The sequence below is a fragment of the Anticarsia gemmatalis genome, chromosome 3, assembly GCF_050436995.1.
Source record: "Anticarsia gemmatalis isolate Benzon Research Colony breed Stoneville strain chromosome 3, ilAntGemm2 primary, whole genome shotgun sequence".
NCBI classification, from domain to species: domain Eukaryota; kingdom Metazoa; phylum Arthropoda; class Insecta; order Lepidoptera; family Erebidae; genus Anticarsia; species Anticarsia gemmatalis.
This window is the reverse complement of record NC_134747.1, coordinates 12,052,055-12,076,121: the sequence shown is the minus strand read 5'-3', so window position 1 is coordinate 12,076,121 and position 24,067 is coordinate 12,052,055. Positions and strand designations below refer to the sequence as shown.

The 24,067-nt window shown below is 33.8% G+C and overlaps 1 protein-coding gene across 5 annotated transcripts in view; it reads left to right on the top strand.

Annotated features, from left to right (window-relative positions):
• Positions 1 to 24,067, top strand: part of spir (spire type actin nucleation factor) — a 224,094-nt gene that overhangs the window by 180,504 nt on the left and 19,523 nt on the right. For all 5 annotated transcript variants that reach the window (XM_076136634.1, XM_076136631.1, XM_076136633.1 and 2 more), the window contains one exon: positions 19,412 to 19,527. In XM_076136634.1, coding sequence (XP_075992749.1) covers positions 19,412 to 19,527 — 116 coding nt within the window. The remainder of the gene's footprint in view (positions 1 to 19,411; positions 19,528 to 24,067) is intronic.

Here is a 24,067-nt window from a genome sequence, read left to right as displayed (position 1 = left end):
ATACAGCCTAAAAAAGTTGTTATTATAAAGAGTAACAGTAAACGTGTAGTGGGTGTTAATAAGTGGTACAATTATCGAGACCCGAGCGATAAATGTTTACAATTCTCTAACGGTTCTTTTGTTACGGGATACTTTGTACCCAATAGTGTTAAAACTACGATTTGAAGTAAAAAATCGTGGGAAATCTTTGAGTCTGTACCAGTAGCTTGCTAACGAGTTGAGGAAGCCTCGTCGAGTGTCCTTTAGTTAGCCATTTTAAGCTACTCATACAAAGGGAAAAAATAATCCAGCTATAAGACTTGTAAAAAGAAATTGGCCTTAAGGAATTGTGATCTAGGTGCTGTTTCTTGTATTTGTAAGTTTAAGTGGGTGTCAGAAGTGTGGTAAATGGTTCTCATAAACAATGTATAATTGGCTCTATTCTAACAAAATCCGACAAAAACAATTACCTTAATTTTTGCATTACACTTATATCTGCCATATTATAATAATATGTAGAGTAGAGCACTTCGAGTAGACCTTCCAATATCCATCTGCTCCTACTTAGCTTTCGTGGTTTTCTTCAATAGAACTTATCTGAAGTAGAAAGTTAGTACTAATTGAATTATAGACACATCCTGCACTATTCTGTTACTCATCTAAACACGTGAACACTTAGCTCGCAAACTTTGAGCACCTGTTGAAATGTATTACGTGCTTTGATTCAAAATACAGTCTCCATTCTGTTTCACCTTAAAATATGTTTAATATAAACCTGTCATAATAAATTAAAGTACGGGTCTTTGTACACAAATTGTAAGCTCTATAAGCGTTTCTCGTATTCCAAATTCTTAGGCCTGATTTATTCATCTGAATTTATATCCTTTGCAAAAGGTCTGGCATAGTAATTGCTGTAAGAATTGTATGATAAAATGTTTCTAGAATGCGAGAAAAGTAAAAGAAATATCATATACAGATCATTCGAGTATTCTAGCCTGTAGTTATCTTTTCACCTAACAGCATCACTTTTAATACTAGCTACATAAGTAATACTGGCTGGACAAAAAAATATTTAAGTTTAATTTTAAAAAAGAATGGCATGTAATAGAATATTGGTACCTAGACTGTTTTGAAACGTGGCATCGGCCTTCAGCAACACAAAGGAATAAACTAATACCGTAATATAACAACTTAAGCCTTTATTCCATTGACGATATAATTGGAAAGGTCTTCCCAAAAAACCGCTGTCTTCTCATTTCTTACAAACAATCGTTTTTTCGGGTTTTCACCGGCTCGCTTGACAATGAAGTGGGTACAACGGGATATTATTTGTCAAGACTTGCTCAAAATAAGAGTTTTTGTCACTAACGGTAACCCTAGAGTGACGTCACAAAAAAATTGATGCCACCAAAAACATACTGTAAAAACCTCAAGTCTCGCCGTAAAAAGTGGTGAGATCTATATAATACCAAGTCGATTAATCTATTTAGTCTCTACTTGAAGGACCTTCTGCCTTAAGTTATTACGTATGTTATTATCATGCCAATTAAAAAAAAATACCTTTAAAACAAATAGACCGACCTGGCCATCGCATGATTTAATTATTAGTATGTATCACACACTACACAGCACGACGAGAAGTTAATGTTCCTGAAATGTTAATGGCGAATTTGTGTTTTCTTGCGATGACCAAGTCGATCTATTTGTTTTAAAGGTATTTTTTTTAATTGGCATGATAATAACATACGTAATAACTTAAGGCAGAAGGTCCTTCAAGTAGAGACTAAATAGATTAATCGACTTGGTATTATATAGATCTCACCACTTTTTACGGCGAGACTTGAGGTTTTTACAGTATGTTTTTGGTGGCATCTCACTTCTTTTTGTAGAGCGAACATAAGTCCAATTTGTGTGGAAAGACTTTTTTTCCATAATTCATTAACTGCAAATGTAACCTTGTAATCTTATACATTTATATGGGATTACAAAGTTATTGTTGCAGTTGCTGTATTTAGAAAACTGGACCGAAATTAGAAAATATTAAATTTTTCCCATGATTAAGACACTAAACCCTATTTGTATTCTAAATTTTAAGGTTCTAAGTCTGCTAGAAGTACCTTAGACTTTTGATGATCGGTGAGTCAGTGAGTCAGTGAATCAGTGAGTGACAAAATTCAAAATTTTAACAAGTTGTCATTCTTAAACTACTGGTTCAAATTGACTGAAATTTTAAATATACCGTGTTTATACAATGACTAATTAGTTGCTGAAAATCCAGGCTTCTTGTTTTATCCACAACGAAATTATAGGGGTGTCAAAAATAGCCCGAATTGCTTCGAGAAAAGGATGTTACGGCCGTGCCACTTTTTTTTTGCTCGACTTGCGGGGGCACTTCCGTGCCCCCAGATTGATGAGCTCATCAGTTTGTAATTCCAACGGGTTTTTAATTTGAAATGAATGACAGTTCCATTTCGTTTTGTGTCAACCGCGCTGAATGCAAGTTGATTTGCATAAAAAATAGATCAGCGGTCGAACTTTTACGCAAAATTTATTTTTCATATCCACAAATTGCTGTTTCGGGGTTTTGTGCACTCTTTTGTTTGCATATTCTTAAAGTCCTCAGTTCCGGAAATTTTTACTCAGAAATTTTCTTATACGAAAAAGAAAATGTGTAACGAACATTAATTTTTATTACTCCAGATTTTTATTCACAAGCTAAACTTTAAGTGCAGTATTCAAATCTATGTCCGGTCTTTTAATACACTTTCAAACTTTTAAACAGCATTCCTGCAAACGTACACCGTATCTCAAGGTTCCCTTCACGTGCTTGATCAAGGCTGACTATTGTCCTACTCCTCGTAGCTCCTATACCGATATTACACGAGTATTTTGCAACACTCAAAAAGTTCATTATCAACGTTTACGATTACGACATAGGTGATCCGCACGTTAATTATGATTGTATTGTAGTAACGAGGCCGCACGCGTCCAAAGTTTTGCTGTTATTGGCTGAATGATGGGTACATACATACATACATACAGACTTACATACAAACATACATAAATTCATAAAATCACGCTTTTCCCCGCAGGGGTAGACAGAGATTAGAGAACGCTACTCATGGTTACATTAGCCATTAAAAAGTTAATCACGATTAATGGATTACGATTGATTAAATGAGGTTTGACAATAAGCAAAACGACTTTATAGAACCTTTGTTATTCTTAATTAGGACGCATGTGATCCCTTTTCACCGACTTCAAAGAGAGGGTGTTCTTAAATACAGTTCATACTGGTTCCTTCATTAATAATTCTTTTTTTTGTGTCGACTGAGCGAGAGAACACGTATTTTTGAAATTACGGTCGTAAATTATATAGAATATTAATTAGCTATACGTTCATATTATCCTCAAAGTTTAACATTGAGACCATTAATAATAGATGGCTGTTCCCCAGAAAGCCTCTTTAAGTCCTCATTGTTAGGTATACAATTAATTTTGTAAAGCTCCAAGACGTATTTCGAGAGTCCTAGGTAAATGTTGACCCGCGACATTTTAGGTACCCATTGACGTCATCAATTTCAATGCTCCTCTTATAGTTCTACCTTCACTGACGCAAAACAAACTGTCTGTTTCAGAAATAAACAAATCACAACTTGCAAACCGTGACACCGCAAAAAACTTCCACCGACATAAATATTTATTGTCCATCTCCCCTTTTGTTTGCAAGCGCTTTTGTTTCCGCTTAACATCCAGCGCAATGGTAGTAGTGTAAATTATTCGCGTCGTAGTAACTAAAACGAGGTGGCATTTCAAATAAAGAACCCTGTAAGGGCTACTGCGCATGCGTGAACTGGAGCAACCCTCACGTTTGCAATATGGCGCCGACCGCCACAAGTTAAGCACGCGCTCCCTATTTACATGAATCCAATCATATATTTTTATATGTGAAATAAAATAACACACGTTTCTTTTTGAGTTGTGCTTGCATTTATAAATGAAGTTATATTTTTAGTGACGATTTTGTTTTGTTTAGTGTTTGGTGTTGACGCAGTGCGATCAGATGTTTGATCAGGTTAAAAGTGTGGTAGAACGTTAATCGCGGGTCAATGCTGGTGTAGTGCTATGCGTCAATTAATTTACCTTTATAATCTTACTTAATTAGCTAAATGAAAAGCTAAAGGAGATTCATTGCTCGTAGATGTTTCGTAGCAAAAGTTCGTAGCGTAATTTATTAAAGTGAATTTCAAGTCAAGTGTTATAGTGATAAGTATTTCAATTTTACTAAAAGTGATATTTAATATAAAAATAGATAAAATATTATATTTAACTCAATATTTATTAGCCCTAAAATATAAAATTCTATTCAAGATAAATTACTGGCACAAAATATAATAAAACTCCCGCGTTCTCGAATGCTGTAAAAATAAAAGAAGAAAAAAGCTTCCGAATTCGAAATTTGCGCGGGTCCTCTGTACCAAGTGACTAACAGCAGTCAAGCTGCGTCGCTCGAAGGTATCGCCGGCGGCCCTGCTGCTGGGCACAAGGCCAGTCTCTGGACTGGTCGAGCCCGTGAGAAGTCCTGAAGAGCCAGCATTGGACGTCGCGCAAGACAAAGCTTACTGGGGCAGCGTCGCTACAGCTATGACGAGTAATGTTTATAATATTGTTTCTTATTTCAAACGCATTTTAACATATAGGTAGTACTTGACCCGTATTTTGCATAATATGTTCGTTTTTTTAAAGGAAATTATCATAAATTAATTCATTAAGTAAACATATTTGCATACTTACTTCGTGATTATGCATTTATTGCATACTTAACTCAATTGTATATGTATGGTACGATTCTTGAGTAATTTTGACCCAGTTTTGAATGTTCGATTGAGCAGGAGTTTTGCATACATTTGTATTCCACGACGGTGTTGATGTTGCAGTTTGAGTACTAATCGCTCTAGTTTGTACAGATCATGTTCTGTATTGAATATTGGTTTGATTCGGCTACTTATTATTATGGTAGTATTCAATAATATCTGAAATTTAGTACGAAATAGCTTTTACCCGCGACTGTTACCGCGTGAAACGATTCCCCAGTATTAAAACTTGTGTGAATCTTAGGTAAAATCTATTTGTTTCAAACATGAAAGTCCGTTTAGTAGTTTTGGACTTAATTGAGAGAGTATCATTTGTCTAAACTCTCGGATTTACAGCTTAAACGTCTGAAAGAATATTTTTTCTGTAGCAATTAGTTTATTCCTTTTAAATATTTTCTCAAATAAATACATTCACGTAGAGTGTAAGGTCAGTGTGACTGTCATGGTCGTTCTTCTCATAAACTAAGTAACATTTGTTTACATGCAAATTGTAACGACCTTCTTTATTTGGCGCATCCATATACAGTTCGCTTACTTATTCTTGCCCTTGAGCTGGTATTTGCTCTGAATAAACTATCAGATACTTTTTACGAACAGATGGACCGTTCGTATAAGGTTACTAAGATATATAAATATCTAAATGCGGAAGAATTGTGAATAGAGTTGAATTAAAAGTAGAGTGATCTTGGGTTTTTTATTGTCTAAGACCACGTTAAAGTACCTATTCATAAAAGCTGAAGAATAATCTATACGATGGAACTAAAAGTAAAAAAATACGGTAGATATGCCTTCATGAGGTAAACTTATTTCTAGTAGTCTCATAACAACGTCTTTTTTACTAATTCAGAGATAGCAAGACCGGCCTCTAAAATACAATAGAAATACTATTTCAGTACTATTATTTACAAGTCAATGACCTAGTAATAATTTCCCTCCCTAACACGAAACAGTGAAAATTAATCGTGTAGAAGTCCCAGTGGCTTGCCACTTGCCATATTAATATGAAATCCGCACTGACTCACTCGTTCCCTGGCAACTGCAATGCTAACTTATTATTATGTACCTACATAATATATAGTACCTATGGTGTATAATTGGTGTATAAACGCATCCCTCTGCAACGGGGTGAATGGTTCAACGCATTCGTATGTGTTAGTTATGAAGAAAATTACGGAATTATCGGATTTTTGTATGAATCTATAAAAGAGATTAAATAATGTTAATTTGATGAGTAAAGTATATGGCCGGATAGTACAATCAGTAATATAATATATTAATGTATTCACTTTTTTTTCACAGCTAGATATTACGGAATACACATTTGTAATAATTTCTGACGGTGTTGATGTATTAATATTAACTGCAAGTGCACCGCCAATGAAAAATTACAAAATCGAAATATTAAATAAAAAAAATCCATGGGATTTTATGTGAAAAAGTGTAGATTATGGGCTCCATATATTCCAATAGCCCTTTGGATTCTTCACAAAATCCCTTATTTACTCCGGATATACAGCTCGGAACTACATTCTGATATGAAAGATCATAAACACGAAAGAAATACTTTTTCTGTGCTCGTAAAACGATACTAGGGATGTTTTAAGGTAGAAGATATTTTCCTATGAGATAAGTATTAAACTAAAACAAAAATTTATGTACGTTAAAAATAAAATTTACGTAGATTAATAATTTTGGCAGATTGTAATAAGTTTTTATGTCAAGAATTTCTATACAGGATTAATGTTAAAATGAAATAAAAACTGGACTTATTTAATTCCCAGGCTTAAACAAGTGACATGCAAAAGCTTTTCTCAAGATAAATAATTATTCTAAAAAACATATTCAATTCTAAGCAAAAAACCATTCAATTCCTAACTTCATTTCCAAAAAACCAAATAACTTTTACGAAAATTCCGTCACTAGCAAAAGTTTCTTCTTAAACCTAAAGTCCTTAATAGGTGCTAAGCTAAATTTATTTTATTAAATCTTTATAATAACAAAGTTTGTGCTCTCAAAGTTGTAGATTTTCCGGTCACATAATAGTATTTTGTTGGATTATGAGCGGACGCTGGCGTATAATGAATTTACCGTAGTTAAATTGGACCATCATGAGCAGTTTTTGAGTGCTTTAGGACTCAAGTCGAGTTGTAAAGCGATTTGCATAATAATACGCAATATAAACACGATAAAGTTGATCGTTCCATGATATTTTTATACTAAAATTGTTGGTAATGTTACGTACGTTTTTTTTAAACATTTTTTTGTGACCATAAACATTAAAATTCTATACTGAAAAAGTTCAGATTTTCTCCCAATTTTCCTTTAGCAAATTTTTCGCTACACTAAACTGTATTCTATACTTTCCATGCATTTAACAAGTGTCTCACTCCACATTTACAAAACCTACTGTTCGCAATTTAGAAAAAGACATTACAACAGAAATTATTTCTTAAAAACTGTTCATATTATAAGAATGATTCTATTATTTCGTAATTTCTAATTGGTATTTGTCAGTATACAACGTTCTATACCAGTCTCTATGTATGTATGTATGGACTATGTACATTCATATATAGAAACTCGCTATCTGTTCCCAACTTGTATCCTTTGCATGCAAATGTCAAAGTTCACGTCCATTTACGTCAGCCACCCTGTTTTCCATTACCGAACATCTGAAGCACCGTTAATGAATACGCATCTGTTTTATATCTGTTTCATAATTATAAAATTGTTCATGATTTTGAGAAAATTATAATTATTTATCCTGCTTTAAATTAATGTAACATGTTCATGTTGGCTCTTTCTGGAGTAACCTATGTTTTACAAAGCGCCTTTACTTGATTAGTGTAGAAATTATCAAAGCTAGAGAAAGATTTGTGGTTCATCTTAACGATTTTTGTCAGTCAACTAACACTTCAGTACATAGCTGTATTTAGCAGCTACCGATGTGAAGTATGAGAGTGTGGAGTCTGCGAGGGTCTTTTAAATATCGCATAGCTTTCAGTCTAAAATACTAGCATTACCGATCATAACATTAGGATTTATTTTTATTAGTCTCAAACAAATAATATTGCAAATTCAAGTAATGGCAGATATACCTATGGGTTAGTAGGTATGTCTGTCAGTCTGTGCAACAGGCCGTTAAATATTCATTGTTTTAAATTCGCTATTTATTTAACCTTTAACCTTCTGCATTGGCTGTTGATTAACGAGCTGTCAGGCTGTGAATATTGTACAAACGTAATGTAATTGATCTACATATTATAATAAGTGTGAGCTCGTGCGTGTGCGTGTTTGTTTGTGCGTGTGTGTGTGTGTGTGTGTGTGTGTGTGTTTGTGTTTGTGTTTGTGTGTGTGTTTGTGTGTGTGTGTGTGTGTGTGTGTGCGTGTGTGTGTGTGTGTGTGTGTGCGACTGCGTGCGTGTGTGCGTGTTTCTGTGTGTGCGTGCGTGTGTGTGTGTTACGTGATTCAGTAATCAACGTTGTGTTCATACGATTAGTTTGACAATAGAGTTGCTAATTGGTTCACGGATCTCCGAAGATAGTGACGTCAATTATTGTTACAAACGAAACTATTATCTCTAGCTAATAACTACGATTTTGAGGTTAAGGACGGCCGATTAATCATTTCGTAGAATTAATGTCAATTTCCATCAAACTATAAATCTTTACAATGATTGTTGTCGTAGAAGCATAAGAAATTTTATCCCGTTTCTCAAAATACTTTTGCTTTGAATGCTCTATTTTCTTGTCTCAACTGCACCTGTTCTTATCCACACTTTCAAGGGAACATGGACTTATTTAAGTATACATTACACCCTTTGCACACCCACACATAAAATACTTGAAAGCGAGAGAAAATGCACAAAAGAAAATAAATAGAAAGATGTCCCTCCTACATGTTCCTATGGGAACAAGTAGGAATAAGCTGAGGTTTTCTTCAATGCGATAACGTACGAGCATACATACATAAAAGCTTTAAAGTTGTCCTTACGATATACATAACAACAGTCTTTTATAAATCGAATTCACTACTACCTTCTGAAATATATACCCAAATAGTCTAATTTTTAGTCTTGACCTTATCCCACATTAAGTACGGTCGGTACTACACGTTTTCTTCCTCCACTCATCTCTATCAACCATCAACTGTATTAAAACCCACTGAAGTTAATCAATGCTCAGAGCATTTACATAATCAGTTCTATCAAAAACTGATAGAGAATCAAATATCTCTTAGTGGACTTTTTCATATGAAATCACGCTAAAATTTTCCATAGAAGTAGAGAGAGATCAGATAATTAGTTTGTAAGTACGTGTCTATAAAAAAAATGTTTCTTTTATAGATACAATCACATTCCAACGAAAAAAGCAAAACAATTGTTTAATTACTACTTTCAGACCAAACTTGCCAAATTACCCACACTGCGGTCACTTCACTGAACTTTTAATGTGTTTAACCACATTTCGTACAAACTTCTTAATTGCTACATTTGCTAACAAGTTCACGATTGCACTCAGCAATTAACTTCAAGTCAATCGATCACTCCAATGTTTAATTAGCGTAATTAGTCGCTAGTTTCGGTTTTAATGTTTATAGCGTGTGTTAATATCCGTTGAGTTTGAAATAAAAACGTGAGCCGTGGCTTCCTGTGCATGCCCTTATTATGACGAGTTTTTTGAGTTTATGATAAGACTTATAAGCAATCGTGTACTGGTATTTTAATATTGCGATAGATGTAAAATTTAAATTCCATAGTCTGCTGCTTTTTCTAAGTTTGTTTAAATTTCTACAAAAGCCATGTACTTAAGCATTAAAAGACTAAATAAATATTTAAAATAGGGAAAGCCGTTCCTTGAGTTTATAATTTTTATATTTTATGAGATAATCCCGCCTATCATCACAGCTGTTAGTGACACAATAATATCAATTATTTTATTGAATAACAGTCATAACACTAACCTATTATTACGAATACAATTGTATCAGTAATAAACAAAAACTTAACACTGTGCATTGTGCGTGTCTAATCGAAGAGGTCAATGTAATGGTGAGGATTGACCTCACGATTGCAAGTGTTGTCGAAATACTCGTAATAACTATAGGTTTGTAACATCGTGGAGAAATAATGATTGCTTTATTGTTGGGAATATGGTATTATAGACTAATCTGTCAAAGAGGCAGGTACAAAATTGTAAGCTTGTAACTACATCTCTTTTGGTCTTTGTGATATGAGACCCAAAATTAAGGTTATGAGTATAATTAATTATCAGAATTTGTAGGGAGCAGTCCTTAGTCCTTAGTCAGTCCCAGGATGGTATATCAAACTCAAATTGTTTAGAATTTCCCAAAGAAACACGGAAATCTTAGAATTTCTAAGTCAGCCTTGTTATTGTGAGTCGCGAAAACTATCGCCCGGAACTCACACAGTCAGTAATTATTTATACAATTGTTAAAATATTCTTTTTTTTATAAATTTCCCGAGTGTATCAAAGCGTTTGGTACAAAGTGACAAAAGCCTCGATTCAAAAGCTTTCGAAACATCTTGCCCCATCTTACAATAACTAAAACAATAGATCATAACCATACCATTATTTTGTTCAATAGATCTGTTGTAAGTTTACGAAACATTTTAGCTTAAAAAAGAAAATAGGCTAAGTTATTATGCATAAATATGAACCGAAAGGAATATTAATGGTATTAAGATTGACAGAAGACGATTAGGAATTTTCTTTTTATGTATTTTTTAAAGGTTGTGAGGTCAAGATGCGCATAATAAATTCGGGTGATAAATCGATTATTGTTATACTGGATTGAAGAAAATATTTTTAAGAAATTTCGTTAAATTATAATGATGACGTATTTTTGTTTAATATTTTTTTAGAAGGGGTCTTTTTTACTGTGTTATAACAAAATAATATGTATTAAATAAGAAATAAATGTGCGTGTTGACTAGAATCGTGTAGAGAGGCGTATGGAAATCTTTGACCAATTTTCTATGGCAAGCCACTTTGCTCCCCATATATTCCATTCATGCTATACGTATTGCGTGAAACATCAAACACGAAACGTAGTTTGCATGTTACGACAAAACCATCGAAATGTCGAACAAGTAACACTCAATACCAAGACTTTACTCTTATTTAATATCTACGGAATGATAAATATTATAGAACGTTCGAAAGACCGGGAAAGTAAAAAAAAAATCACCAGTTTTAAAAAGGTTTGACACTTTTAAATCGTTTTAATGTTTGTTTCCTCGTAAAAGCTTTTCTTATTCCATTTGGTTTAAAAAACTTTTCATTTGTTTTTAATTGTCAGATGAATTTTCTTTTTATTTTTTAACGTAATAGAATTGTATTTACAGCCAGTGTCAACACCTAACACGTCGCCTTATAAACTTAGGAAACGGATCGAGTGAAAATCAATAAGTAATAAGACGGATAGCGTTGTGCTACTAGTATTGGATTCCCTCGAGCAATTGAGCATACGAGAAAACTACCTTCTGCGATTGCTTATTTGGTTTTCTTCTCGTTCGATCTTGAGGTTAATGTACTGGAACTTATTAAGACTTAGTTTGACATAGAAGTGTTTATTTTCTTTTGTGATATTATTTCGCAAGTCTTTTAGTACCATTTGAATCTGCAATATACAGAAACTAATGATAATTATGAGTTCTGAAAGAATTTTCAATGTTAAGCCAAAATGGTAACGTATGGATGAAGAAAAAAATGCTCCGTTAACAGGAAGAAATATGCGAAAGGCACTACGAAATAGTTGTATGTTAACACGGGGAAAATTAGGTTTTTCCGTACATAGAATGAAATGAACCATGTGTGAAAACAAGCTACAAACATCTAAAGCAATTAAAATAACAAATATTTTACTTGAAATTGAACTACAATTACTTAATTCTTCCCAACTTTTAATCAAATAGCTTCGATATTTCTTTGAGATATACAAATATGCCATTGTGTCCTATTTGTTCATTCAACGGTATAATATTGTAGTGAAAGTAAACGTCTAAATTGTTACACACATCTGTAATTGGGCGTTCAGTTCAAACAAAGTGGTTACACATCGTTAGTGCTGCATTGGCGCGTAACTAGCTGATGTTTGAATATTTATTACGAATTGATAGTACAAGTTGTGGTGATTGAAGTGAGTAGAATTAGGTTATTGTTAGTGATGCTGTTGTTTGTTGTCCTCGAAGATAATGTTTAATAAATTTATTTAAGTATCGTAAAGCAGTGACAAGTTGTATGGATGTGGATGAAGCAATAATTTCTATTGATCGTAGCAAGCGTTCTTTGGTCTCTTCCTACTCTTATAGGAAGGAGGCTTAGGTGTGATTTTATGTCAATATGTATAAATGTTATACAAAATAAAAGTTTTGTAAATTAGCTTTTAGTGCTACCTAACGGCCATTTAAAAAAAGGAAGGGTTTACTTCTAATATACTTTTATGCATGATTTCTTTGCAAATCTAATCATTTTTTAGATCTAGATCTAGACATCAAACTGAAAAAGCAACGTAATAAATCTAAAAACGAGTCTGCAAGAAGCAGCAATAAAAACTAAAATCTGCAACACTTGCATACGCTTACAATATTGCAGTATCGATAACCAATACTTTTTATTTTATTACCATATTCTGCTCAGCAATTTACATACCACATTGCGCGATTGCTGACGAAACGATTCAATGAAGCAAGTATCCAGTAACGAAAATAGCAGAAACGAATTTTATAACGTCGTTATTTTATAGTTAAACGTTACGTTATACGTTATTGCGATACGGTTATAACGTGTTTGTTTGTAGTGATGTTCCGTGAGAAGTAATTATGTTTGTTTGTGGTTGTGTGCGTGTGTGGTTACGCAGGTGTGTGTTTGTGTGTGCTCGATCGGGGCGTTAAGCTGTGGTGATTGCGGTGGGTATATTTACACTTGTCTCATTGAAGTTTATTGATACTTTGAGGTGTGTAATTCAATTAATTAATAAAATACTTGTCTTCATAATTTATAAGACGATGTGAGAGTGATAAATTACTGTTATTTAAAACAATTTTCATACATATACATTAGATCGCACCTTTTATCATCATGCTACAATCTTTTTAATTCTGATCCATACATCCCGTCATACATAACTGCCGGTTATAAGTAACTAAGCTTGCCTTTGAAGCCTGTCTGGTTCATAAAGTTAGTTGTTACTACAACCTGTATAAATCTTTCACGACAAATTCTACTTCTCTTACAACAGACACAGAAACAAACAAAAACAAGCGCTGAATAAACTGAATCAAATAAACCACATCCATTTTCTCAAGAAGAACAATGAAAACTTTTAATTTTGTTTCATACCCGCTTTTATTGTCCCGTTTATAACAACGGTTACAAGGCACACAGCGTTCACACGGTTAACTTTTATATAGTAAAACACGCAAGTATAAATCGCAGCTGTTTGACAGCTACGCGTAATGCAACCCTTAAACGCCAACGGCTCGTAAAGTAAGAATATTGTTCGGGAAATAAATCTTGGTGGAATTTGGCCGTGGCAACATAGCCTAATATTGGTAAAAGGTAGCCGTTACATAGGACAAACTAATGAAACGTCGCTGTAAAAAAACCACTGAAAAATCTAATGTAGGTATTATAATTAAAGTTAAAAAAAGCGTGAAAAGCCTAATGATTTCTTACAGCTTTACTCAAATTACTTCAGAAATTTTGCATAAACCCACAGTCAGTATACCAATCTGTTCTTATAATTTGTATGCTGAATAAAATACGCATACGGGATATTCAAACATAAATTAATAATTTGCTTCTATTTAACCCTTTAGAGAATTATAGATAAAACTTTTGTTATAAATCTTTGTTTGAATTTCGCCAAAATGTAGATAGTTTTGCTTTATTTCTAGGTATCTCTGACCGAATTACGTCAGTCTTGATTTACGTTATTTTGGACAAAAGCCAGGCTTCGATAAGTCAAATACAGAAAGTTTTCAATACTTCTCTGTTTCTTGATATCGCTGCAATCTATTCTTTTCAATATTTTTGGCAAAGATCAGAACTAAGACAAGCTATCCTTGTGTATTCACGTACTATATAAGCTCGTGACGTCTCTTACCCTTTAAAATAATAAATAAATAGTAGTGTACTAGTCGACCAGTCCTGACGGCATGACGTAGTAGTCGAAGTCGTCAAAAACGTTGTTTCAGGTCTGATTGTACTTTGTATCTGTTTTCTCATATGTTTTAAACCCTGCGACTAAAATTTAATTTAAAAAAGAATGTAGTGGTAGTAATAAAATACGTACAATTAGTAAACAGTTTTAAAAAGTCGGTTCAGCATTTTATTTGCAATATTAACACGTTAACGAACAATATAGTACAAGTGAACTTACAAGGTATAATGTTGAGCCATTAACTCCATATCTCGGTTTTCTACCGGTTATGAAGCGTTTTTCAACGATAAAGGGTCGTTACGTTATAACTGGGTTAAGTTACGCAATCAACATGTTTCTGGAGCGATATACAAAATGTCGTGATTATAGAGTACTGATAGTGGTATAAATTAGTTAAATTATTGTCTCGAGTAAGATTTATATACTTACTTACAATAATTATTTACTTTAAACTAGTAATTGCATCCTTTCTATCCTCTCATTGCGGGACAGAATCGCTAATGGCGGGTTGGTTGCACTCCTGAAATCAATTCAAGAAATTCTCAGAAATGCAAGATTTCCTCTAACCAGACAAAAATAAAATTAACCAATTACTGTTTCACTTCTCAGCAAGACCCTGATTAAAGGAGGACACGTTAATAGAAAATAATGTAACATAGAGAACAGCAAGTAATTAAGCTCACATTATTCACGAAAAGCAACATGATTGCACAAATCCCCCGCCTTCGTCTCAAAAATACGCGTCACTCCTTCCCGCGACACTTCTTTATACAGGGTGTCCCAAAACTCAACGATAATCCGTGACAGGATGAAAGGCCAAGTCATACCGGTTCTAGGAAAAATAAAAAAAAAAATCCATATCACTTAGTTCAGCAATAATAGACACTTTTCAAAAAAGTTGAAATTTCACACCCTTGGTCGCATTTTCAAGTCCTGTGATCACCAATGTCACAATTTCGCTGTGTTTTTTTGAATTTCGTGATCTTCATTAAATATGCTATTAATCGTAAAACAAATTAATGCACAAATCATTGTTAATTTATTAAAAAAAGTTAAGTTTTAGTGAGTCATGGTTCACAAAAATATCGTTAGTTAACTTTGACGCTTCATATTGAAAAAAAAAGTACTACACTACCCTTGGCAAGTTATTTCAAAAGTTGGCGCATTTAATCAAGATTTCAAAACTGTGCAACACTTGTCACTTTTCTTGCCATTAAAAATGTTATTTTTATTTGAACGACGAGTATACTCGAAAATGGACGAACGCAGTGGTACAATTGTATGGCGTCCTCGTTCCCGCGATCTAAATCCAGTAGATATTTTTTACTGGGAATGCGTAAAAGAAAAAGTCTATTCGAAATCAATACAAAATCTATCAGAACTTCGCCAGAAAATTGACACAGCGTCAGAGGTAATAAATGCAAGGAATTTTGCTTGACTGGTGCAAAGGTCTTTTGTAAGGCGTTGCAGAGCCTGTATTCGTGCCAGAGGAAAACAATTCGGAATTACTTTATTTTAAGGAGAATAATTTAAAAAGAACGATGGTTCGTTCATTCTTTTTTTTTTATTATCATTACCTATTATGTTTATTACATTAAATATTGGTTATGGACTGACTCAATTACATCTTTACTAAAAATAATTGCTTTCCTCTGGCACGAATACAGGCTCTGCAACTGCGTACAAAAGATCTTTGCACCAGTCAAGCAAAATTCCTTGCATTTATTTCTTCTGACGCTGTGTCAATTTTCTGGCGAAGTTCTGATAGATTTTGTATTGATTTTGAATAGACTTTTTATTTTATACATTCCCAGTAAAAAATATCTACTGGATTAAGATCGGGAGAACGAGGAGGCCATACAATTGTACGACTGCGTTCGACCCATTTTCGAGGATACTCGTCGTTCAAATAAAAATAACATTTTTAATGGCAAGAAAAGTGACAAGTGTTGCACCATTTTGAAATCTTGATGAAATGCGCCAACTTTTGAAATAACTTGCCAAGGGTAGTGTAGTACTTTTTTTTTTCAATATGAAGCGTCAAAGTTAACTAACGATATTTTTGTGAACGATGACTAACTAAAACTTAACTTTTTTATTAAATTAACAATGTTTTGTGCATTAATTTGTTTTACGATTAATAGCATATTTAATGAAGATCACGAAATTCAAAAAAGCACAGCGAAATTGTGACATTGGTGATCACAGGACTTGAAAATGCGACCAAGGGTGTGGAATTTTAACTTTTTTGAAAAGATTTTTCCTAGAACCGGTATGACTTGGCCTTTCATCCGGTCTCGGATTATCGTTGAGTTATGGGACACCCTGTATAAAAAATTAACGAATTTTCGTTGCAAATAAAATTATCCCGATCAATAGCACGATCCGTGTATCAAATAACACTCCGAGACTGGAAGCGTCACATTTATAACGTAACTGTGTTATTGTATACGAATTCTGTCGAGTCACGGCTAAAAGAAAATTATTATATTGTAGGGAAGAAATACAAATTGTATATACTGTCTTGTAACCGCTTGAAAGTTTATTTCAGTCTATACTTTTATTGTAAACAAGTAAAACTTATTCTTATAAGCGCTGTACACGCAATGTTTTTAAAAAACGTAGTTTTATTGCAATAAAAACGTGCAGCAAACGCAGTGCAAGCAAACAAATCTTATTGTCACACACACGCAAGATAAGGAATTAAAGGTGCTAAAGCATTATTCGATTGATTGTCAATCGGTAGAACTAGTTGGCGGTAGAATCCACATCGGTTGGTGATTTTTGAGACAGCAAGCAATAATCGTTAATTGCAGATCATCAACGGCACTGTCGACCAATCGATTTCGATAGCACCCAAAAAAGTATTTTAATACCTTATACTTAGCTATCTAGTCTTTAACCAAATAGATTTTGAGTAAATTGAAGTTATGTAGAAATCTGGATAGCTAGGCCGCCACTAAGCTGTCGAAATTACATTCAGATCCCTCGAGATTAAAGGTGATACCGACGAAATCTTGGCAAATTGTTTGCCTTCTTATAAATGTGTTATTTCAACAACCTATCATAGCTTTTTTGGGGTTATACGGTTTACTTCAAATTTCGGGAATGATTTTTCGTTTAAGAACTTGTTTTATCTTTTACTTTGTAGACTGAATTATTATACACAACATTTTCGACTCTTTTTCAAGAATAAAGTTTCTATATAACATTAAATATTATCGTCCCAACTTGACGACAGGTTTAATATATTCATAGTATAATTTAGAGGTAGTTTCATAGTAGTAGAGTATTTTCATAGTATAGATGGGTACTTTAGTATGTCTCATATTAACGTTTAACAAAAAAGATTCTCCAAACGTTTAACACCACGACAGCAAAATGCTGATGTTTGTTTGTTTGCCCTGAAACAAATTGCGTCACCTAAAACCACGACTAAAGTAGATTCTCTACCGAACTTTAAAAGGTAGAGTGCAGACAGAATGCACCTTAATGTCATCATTTTACTAATGGCGGTTTGTAGGCCATGCTTTTGCCAGTTGCAACCTCCTTAGGTTCTTCCCAGAAAAAAGTATCCGAAGACTAAAGATTTTCTTGTGATGTTCGTGGAAAAATACCTTTGCATTTTATAAGAAGCTTTGCTACAAACTCGGAATTTTGCTGTCATAATACTTTATTGTTAGAATCTATAAGGTAAAAAGACGTTCTATTTATTTTATAAAACTAATATTATAAAGCTGAAGAGTTTGTTTGTTTGTTTGTTTGTTTGTTTGTTTGTTTGTTTGTTTGAACGCGCTAATCTCAGGAACTACTGGTCCGATTTGAAAAATTCTTTCAATGTTAGATAGCCCATTTATCGAGGAAGGCTATAGGCTATATATCATCACGCTACGACCAATAGGAGCAGAGCAGCAGTAAAAAATGTTACAATAACGGGGAAAAATTTGACCCATTCTCTCTTATGTGACGCAAGCGAAGTTGCGCGGGTCAGCTAGTTATTTTATAAAACTAGATTTTATTACGATCTTTACCGTTTCTCTTTTAAAACTAGACGTAATGTAATTTTCTGTAATAAAATATTTTCACGAGAAATAAGTAATAACAAGTCTTAAACTGTTTTTATAAAACGGTTTTGATTAAGTATAATTTATTTAGATTAAATATACCACTACTTTTATTTTTGCGGAGTTCTCAGTAACTTGAAATACGTAGAACATCTATTAACATTTTACTTTTATGTTACTTGTTAATTTGTACGCTAACTAAACTATGTGACAAAACCATCACACTATTTTCTACGTCCAATTACATTTACATATTACACGTTAGCAACCGTTTTCAGTAATCAATCTCTAGTTACATGTTACCTACCTTTTTTCGTCGACGGTTTAAAAATGACCATTCGCCCGTTCATCCATCTGTCTACTTTTTCAGCTGGCCTCTGACACGGTGACCTTGTTCTCTCGGGGTTTCCAAGGTCACAATTATTAATAAAAAAGGTTGAAAATTGTTCACAGTCTCTGACTTTAGATAGATTACATGCTATGTAATGTAGGCCTTTAGCTTTTACTGATATACATTTTTAGTTCCTTGTGATTGGATGTTTCTAATATTTATAGTGTTCATGTCATTGCTTGTTTCAAAGCAATCATTGTGCTCTAAAAGAAGTAAGCACATTTTATCCAAACTTAAATAAAGCTTGCTACACACATATTCGGTTCGGCACTATACGTGGGTACTGTGGGTAGCAATCCTAACGAATAATGCTGTTATTTAAATGGCATATGTCAATAAGACGAGCGAATAAAAAAAGATACAAAATTCGAATTACAAATCTGTGGCTTCGATTTCTTCTTTTTCCTAATTCAAAGCTTCTGTCCATCCAACCAGGGTTAATGTTCTCGACAAGTTAATTGGTTTCTATCAATCAACCTAGATCGACGTTCGAATATCCTATCTCTAGTTAGGCTTTCCGATCGAATTAGGAGGCTAACGTAGTTATCGGGCAACGGTATATACAGTCAGGTTTCTCTGAAGATCTGACCTGGAACGTGATCGAACGATATTGGGGCAAATAGATTTGTAGCCTCTTATTGGCCACAGTTTGGGCAATGTTTACTGAAAGAAAATGTCAGTAATGCTAACAATATAATGACAACGAACTTTTGGTAGTAGCAATAGCGATCTTTTGGAAAAAGTCCTTTATTACACCACTATTCCTTTTCCTAACTACCCATACTCCGAAATTTTAAAATCGGCAAGACGTATTCTTCTTCTACCATTCAAGCGTATCTTTTGGCATGATATTTTCAGTTCTATCTTCGGCTTGCTTACTTTTGCCATTGTTCTAATATAAAGTTTCCTTGTTACAGCTACAAGCGGTGCGGGCAGCGGTCCAGGCGGAGGCGACGCTCGCCGCGGTGGTGACGTCACACCACACGCGCAGCCCCAACGCCGCCTCATCAAAGTCGACTTTGACAATCTCGAGGTAATTGCACTTTCTCACACGACTGTACCTACCTGTATGTTGGGTGTCATATGTCGATCAAATGCAGTGAAAGTTGTTTAGGGTGTACTGTCGAGAGGAAAATTAATATCGATGGATGGCGTATACAAAATGAAATGAAATAGTCTAGTAGGTGGTCCAAAATTAATGGTTTATCGTGTGATGCCGAGTTTTTTTAATTCTATCATGTTGATTTTTGGCGACCTTCTGCTCATGTTGGGAAAATAAATGAGTTGTTAGATAGTTCATACTAGATTCTACTAAAAATTATTTACTATACCTTTGCCCGCATCATATAATTTAATAAACAATACCCACACATATTGTCTCGAGAATAGACGACCCCTTTGTATAGTTTTTCACCTGCGTCCGTAAATCTGTCAAGCTACGTGGTTTAAATCTCCCCTGAGAGAAGCCCACCTACGCCTCGACCGGCCAGTAGATTTATGTTATGTAAATACTGATACTATAATATTCTAGCCCGTGTTTAGCATCCCTGAAAGAGATCAAAAGCTATTTGTTGCTTGTGTATGAATTATTCAGGTACAATTTAAATCTACACTGATTTATAAAGGTGCTTTTGTTGAAATTGAAAAGGTTTTTTATAACCTTTTAACGTTTCATTTTTATGAGTAGGTAAAACTGGACCTCTTTTATGATTTCGACCGTTTTTACAAAGAGAATAAATTACCTAGGATCTTTACATACGTTTTTTTCTTCATCAAAATTGAAACATGATGTGAAATAAATAAGCATACAGAACAAAAACATATTCCAATTTATCTAATAAGTCACAGAATTTCTAAATATCACCCAAAAATATGGTATACGTTTGGTGTGTTTGAAAGCCTCCTATAAATCTATAAGCAAGTATCAAAACAGGCCGCGACACGCGATGGTACCGCAGCTTGGCACGACGCCACACGCCAATCTGTTCTATCTAGATTAACTTATAACTATTCTTGATACTTGCTCTAAGATAAATTGTTTGAACAACAAACAACTTTGCCAAAATTCTGAAGTAATTGCTTTTGACCTTTTTTGCGCTGTTGTTCAATATTGATAAAGACAAGCAAAATTCTTAACTGTCATAAAACTTTTATTCAGAAAATTATTAAAACAGAAAGGAACTTTTATTTTTCTAATGTAAACATGTTAAAAAAAATATAATCTATATATATAAAAGAAAGTCGTGTTAGTTACACCACTTATAACTCAACAACGGCAGAACAGATTTGGCAGAAAATTGGTAGGGAGGTAGCTTAGAGCCAGGAGATAGACATTGGATACTTTTTGTCCCGCTCGACCGTGTTTGAACATGCTAGAAGAACAGAATATGGAAATAACAACACCAATTAGTCATGATCTCCTGGTAGCTGTGGCTGGTGGCTCTATATCAGAATTAGGCCTAAAGAACTAAAAAACGGCTCTATAAACTCTAAAAAAAAAATTATAAACCTTTTCAAAGTTACCAATGAATGTTCATGACCACTTGCTTGCTAAACAACTTTAATTTTTATAGATTTAGCTTCAAAACCGACGTAGTTTCATAGAAACTTTTTCACCCCCGACAAGGCAGAATTTCCAAAAATATTTATTGCGTCATTCTTAATTTGTAACTATATTATTATTTATTTATTTATTTATTATTATTAAAACAGTGTTTCTTACATGAAACTTATACTTATGGTCAATTATATAGCCAAATATTAATTTTAATCGAATTAGCTCCAAAACTGACGGAGTTTCATACAAACTTACCCCCTCTTTCTACTCCCCTAAAGAGCGAATTTCCAAAAAAAAATAGACTATATTATGTTAGCGAAGACTAATAGATATATAACAAAAAAAGTTTCATCTAAATCCGTCCAGTTGCTTTTGCGTGAACAGCAAACAACAAACAGACAGACAAAAAAAAAATTAATCATATTTTTGGCTTCTATTGGTTGTATGAAGATCCCCCATTTTAGTTATTCTTTAATATCTATAATGTGCAGACATGAGGTTGTTATAATTTTATTATATGTATAGATTTACAAACACTTTTTTTAAATAATAACATGCCATTTTTATTTTAGAGACAAATACAGAAATCTAACAAACTACATTCAAGATTTTTTTTACAATCATCTATACTCATATTATAAAGCTGAAGAGTTTGTTTGTTTGAATGCGCTGATCTCAGGAACAACTGGTCCGATTTGAAAAAATCTTTCAGAGTTAGATAGTCCATTTATCGAGGAAGGCTATAGGCTATATAACATCACGCTATGACCAATACGAGCAAAGCAGCAGTAAAAAATGTTTCAAAAACGGGGAAAATTATCCCTTAATAGCCGACCCGCGCAACTTCGCTTGCGTCACATAAGAGAGAATGGGTCAAAATTTTCCCCGTTTTTGTAATATTTTCTATTGGTACTCTGCTCCTATTGGTCATAGCGTGATGATATATAGCCTATAGCCTTCCTCGATAAATGGGCTATCTAACAGTGAAAGAATTTTTCAAATCGGACCTGAAGTTCCTTAGATTAGCGCGTTCAAACAAACAAATAAACAAACAAACAAACTCTTCAGCTTTATTATATTAGTATAGATGTGAAGCAAGCGAAGTTGCGCGGGTCAGCTAGTATGTTATAAAACGTACATGTTAGAAAATATCTTCTTAAAATATTTTGTTGTCGAGAACAGATTTATCTCACGTCACAAGCAAATTTAACCAATAACCTTTCTGTTATTTCTACTCCAGCAAAGCACTCGAGCGTAACTTAATATTATTTAGAACTATCCTATCCTAGTTTTATATTTTTAAATTATACCCACGTTCATAAATATATTCAGCAGGCTATAAAAACTACCTTCCAAAGGTCAAAGGCAAGGACTTGAAGCCCTCAGTCCAAGGAATTTTATATTAGATCTAGCAATTTTATACAACATCGAGCACTAAAGGAGACTTAAATGTCAAGCTTTGATAAAAAAAAGCCGCGTTTTGTAGAGCTTCACGATTAAACGGCATGAAATTGAAAATACATAAAAAAGTTGAACAAAAAATTCTATGTAATGTGATATTAATAGAGACACGTTTTAATAAAAAAATAAATTAAACACGTAGGCTTGAATTATAAGGTTCATACTATAGGCCGAAAACTTAGTAAAGAGCTTGGTAATGCACAATTTATTTAGAGTATTATTAAGAATTTGTAATTGAAGAAATAAACTAGCTGTAGCAAACAGGCCACCGACACCTGCATAAGCCTAGAACTCACTAATGTTCTAAATTATGAATTTTGTATACCTTCGCTAGCCGCGATTCTTACTAACAAGACTCTGTACTAAGTTGTGGGACTATTTACCTGGACCTGGACCTACAATTATTTTTTTATAGAAAATTCTACCCACTCACCGAATACGCAAATTACAAGAACCGACAAAATAATTGCCTAAATTATATATTTTCTCGTAGCGCTTTTGTACGCGAATGTATTATGAAAAGGGAAAGTACTTGCAAACGACTGAAAATAAGTAGATACATTGATGAGGGAGTTTTCTTTTGATTACCTCACTTTTACTTTTATGTCGATAGTAATTATAGGTTTTTCAACCAGTATTTTGTAAGGCTGTATGTTTGTTTGCGTGCGTGTATGTGTGTTTGTGTGTGCTACAGACGAATTGTTAACCTTTTTTTGAAGTTGTTTAAAAAAGGAAGGGTCTAGACTGACTGCCTTGTATCACTATGATTTGTAAAGACCTATTGTGATGCCCTTTACCTTACACTTGGGTACACGTTACTGTGCAGCGAAGCAAACGTATGCAGGAGTTTTAGGTGGTAAATCACACATTATGAAAAAAGAAAATAATACTTTTTCCTAGTTCATTGCTTTTTTATAGAGAAGTTTGACACTGTTTCGCGGAGGTCTCAAGTTCCATTCATAATTCGGAAATACCTTTACCGAAAACTTAAGCAAATATAATATCAAAATTTGCTTAATTCAACGTTTAACAATAATGTAGCGCAAAATAATAAAAGCTATGAGAAGTACAAATACTTTTTCAGTACCATTACAGTCTTACAAGAACAAAGACCTAAGGCATTACAAGAAGGTCCTACTCTCGATAGTGTAGCCTGAGCCTGAACAAAACGTGCTCAAGATTTATGGAAGCTCTTAGAACGAGCACTTATTGTGACCTGAGGTTACAGACTTCAGTAGGACGTAAAAAGGTGTACAAAAGTATCGGTATTGTTTACTTTTACTTAGTGCTATATATTTCTACACAAGATTTAGTGACTAGGTACGATTTTCCACCAAACCCTGTGCGTTACTAGTCATACAGAAGAGAACATTGATAAAAAAGGGCATATCATCATCAGCCTAGCATTTCTTCCAATTATGTTGAAGTCGTCTTCCAGTCTCACCGGATGCAGCTGAATACCAGTTTCTTACATCGAGCGACTTCCTATCGGACCTCCACAACCCAATTTATATATACGTATCTTTTTCTAGAAATTTAATAAAATAATGTATTT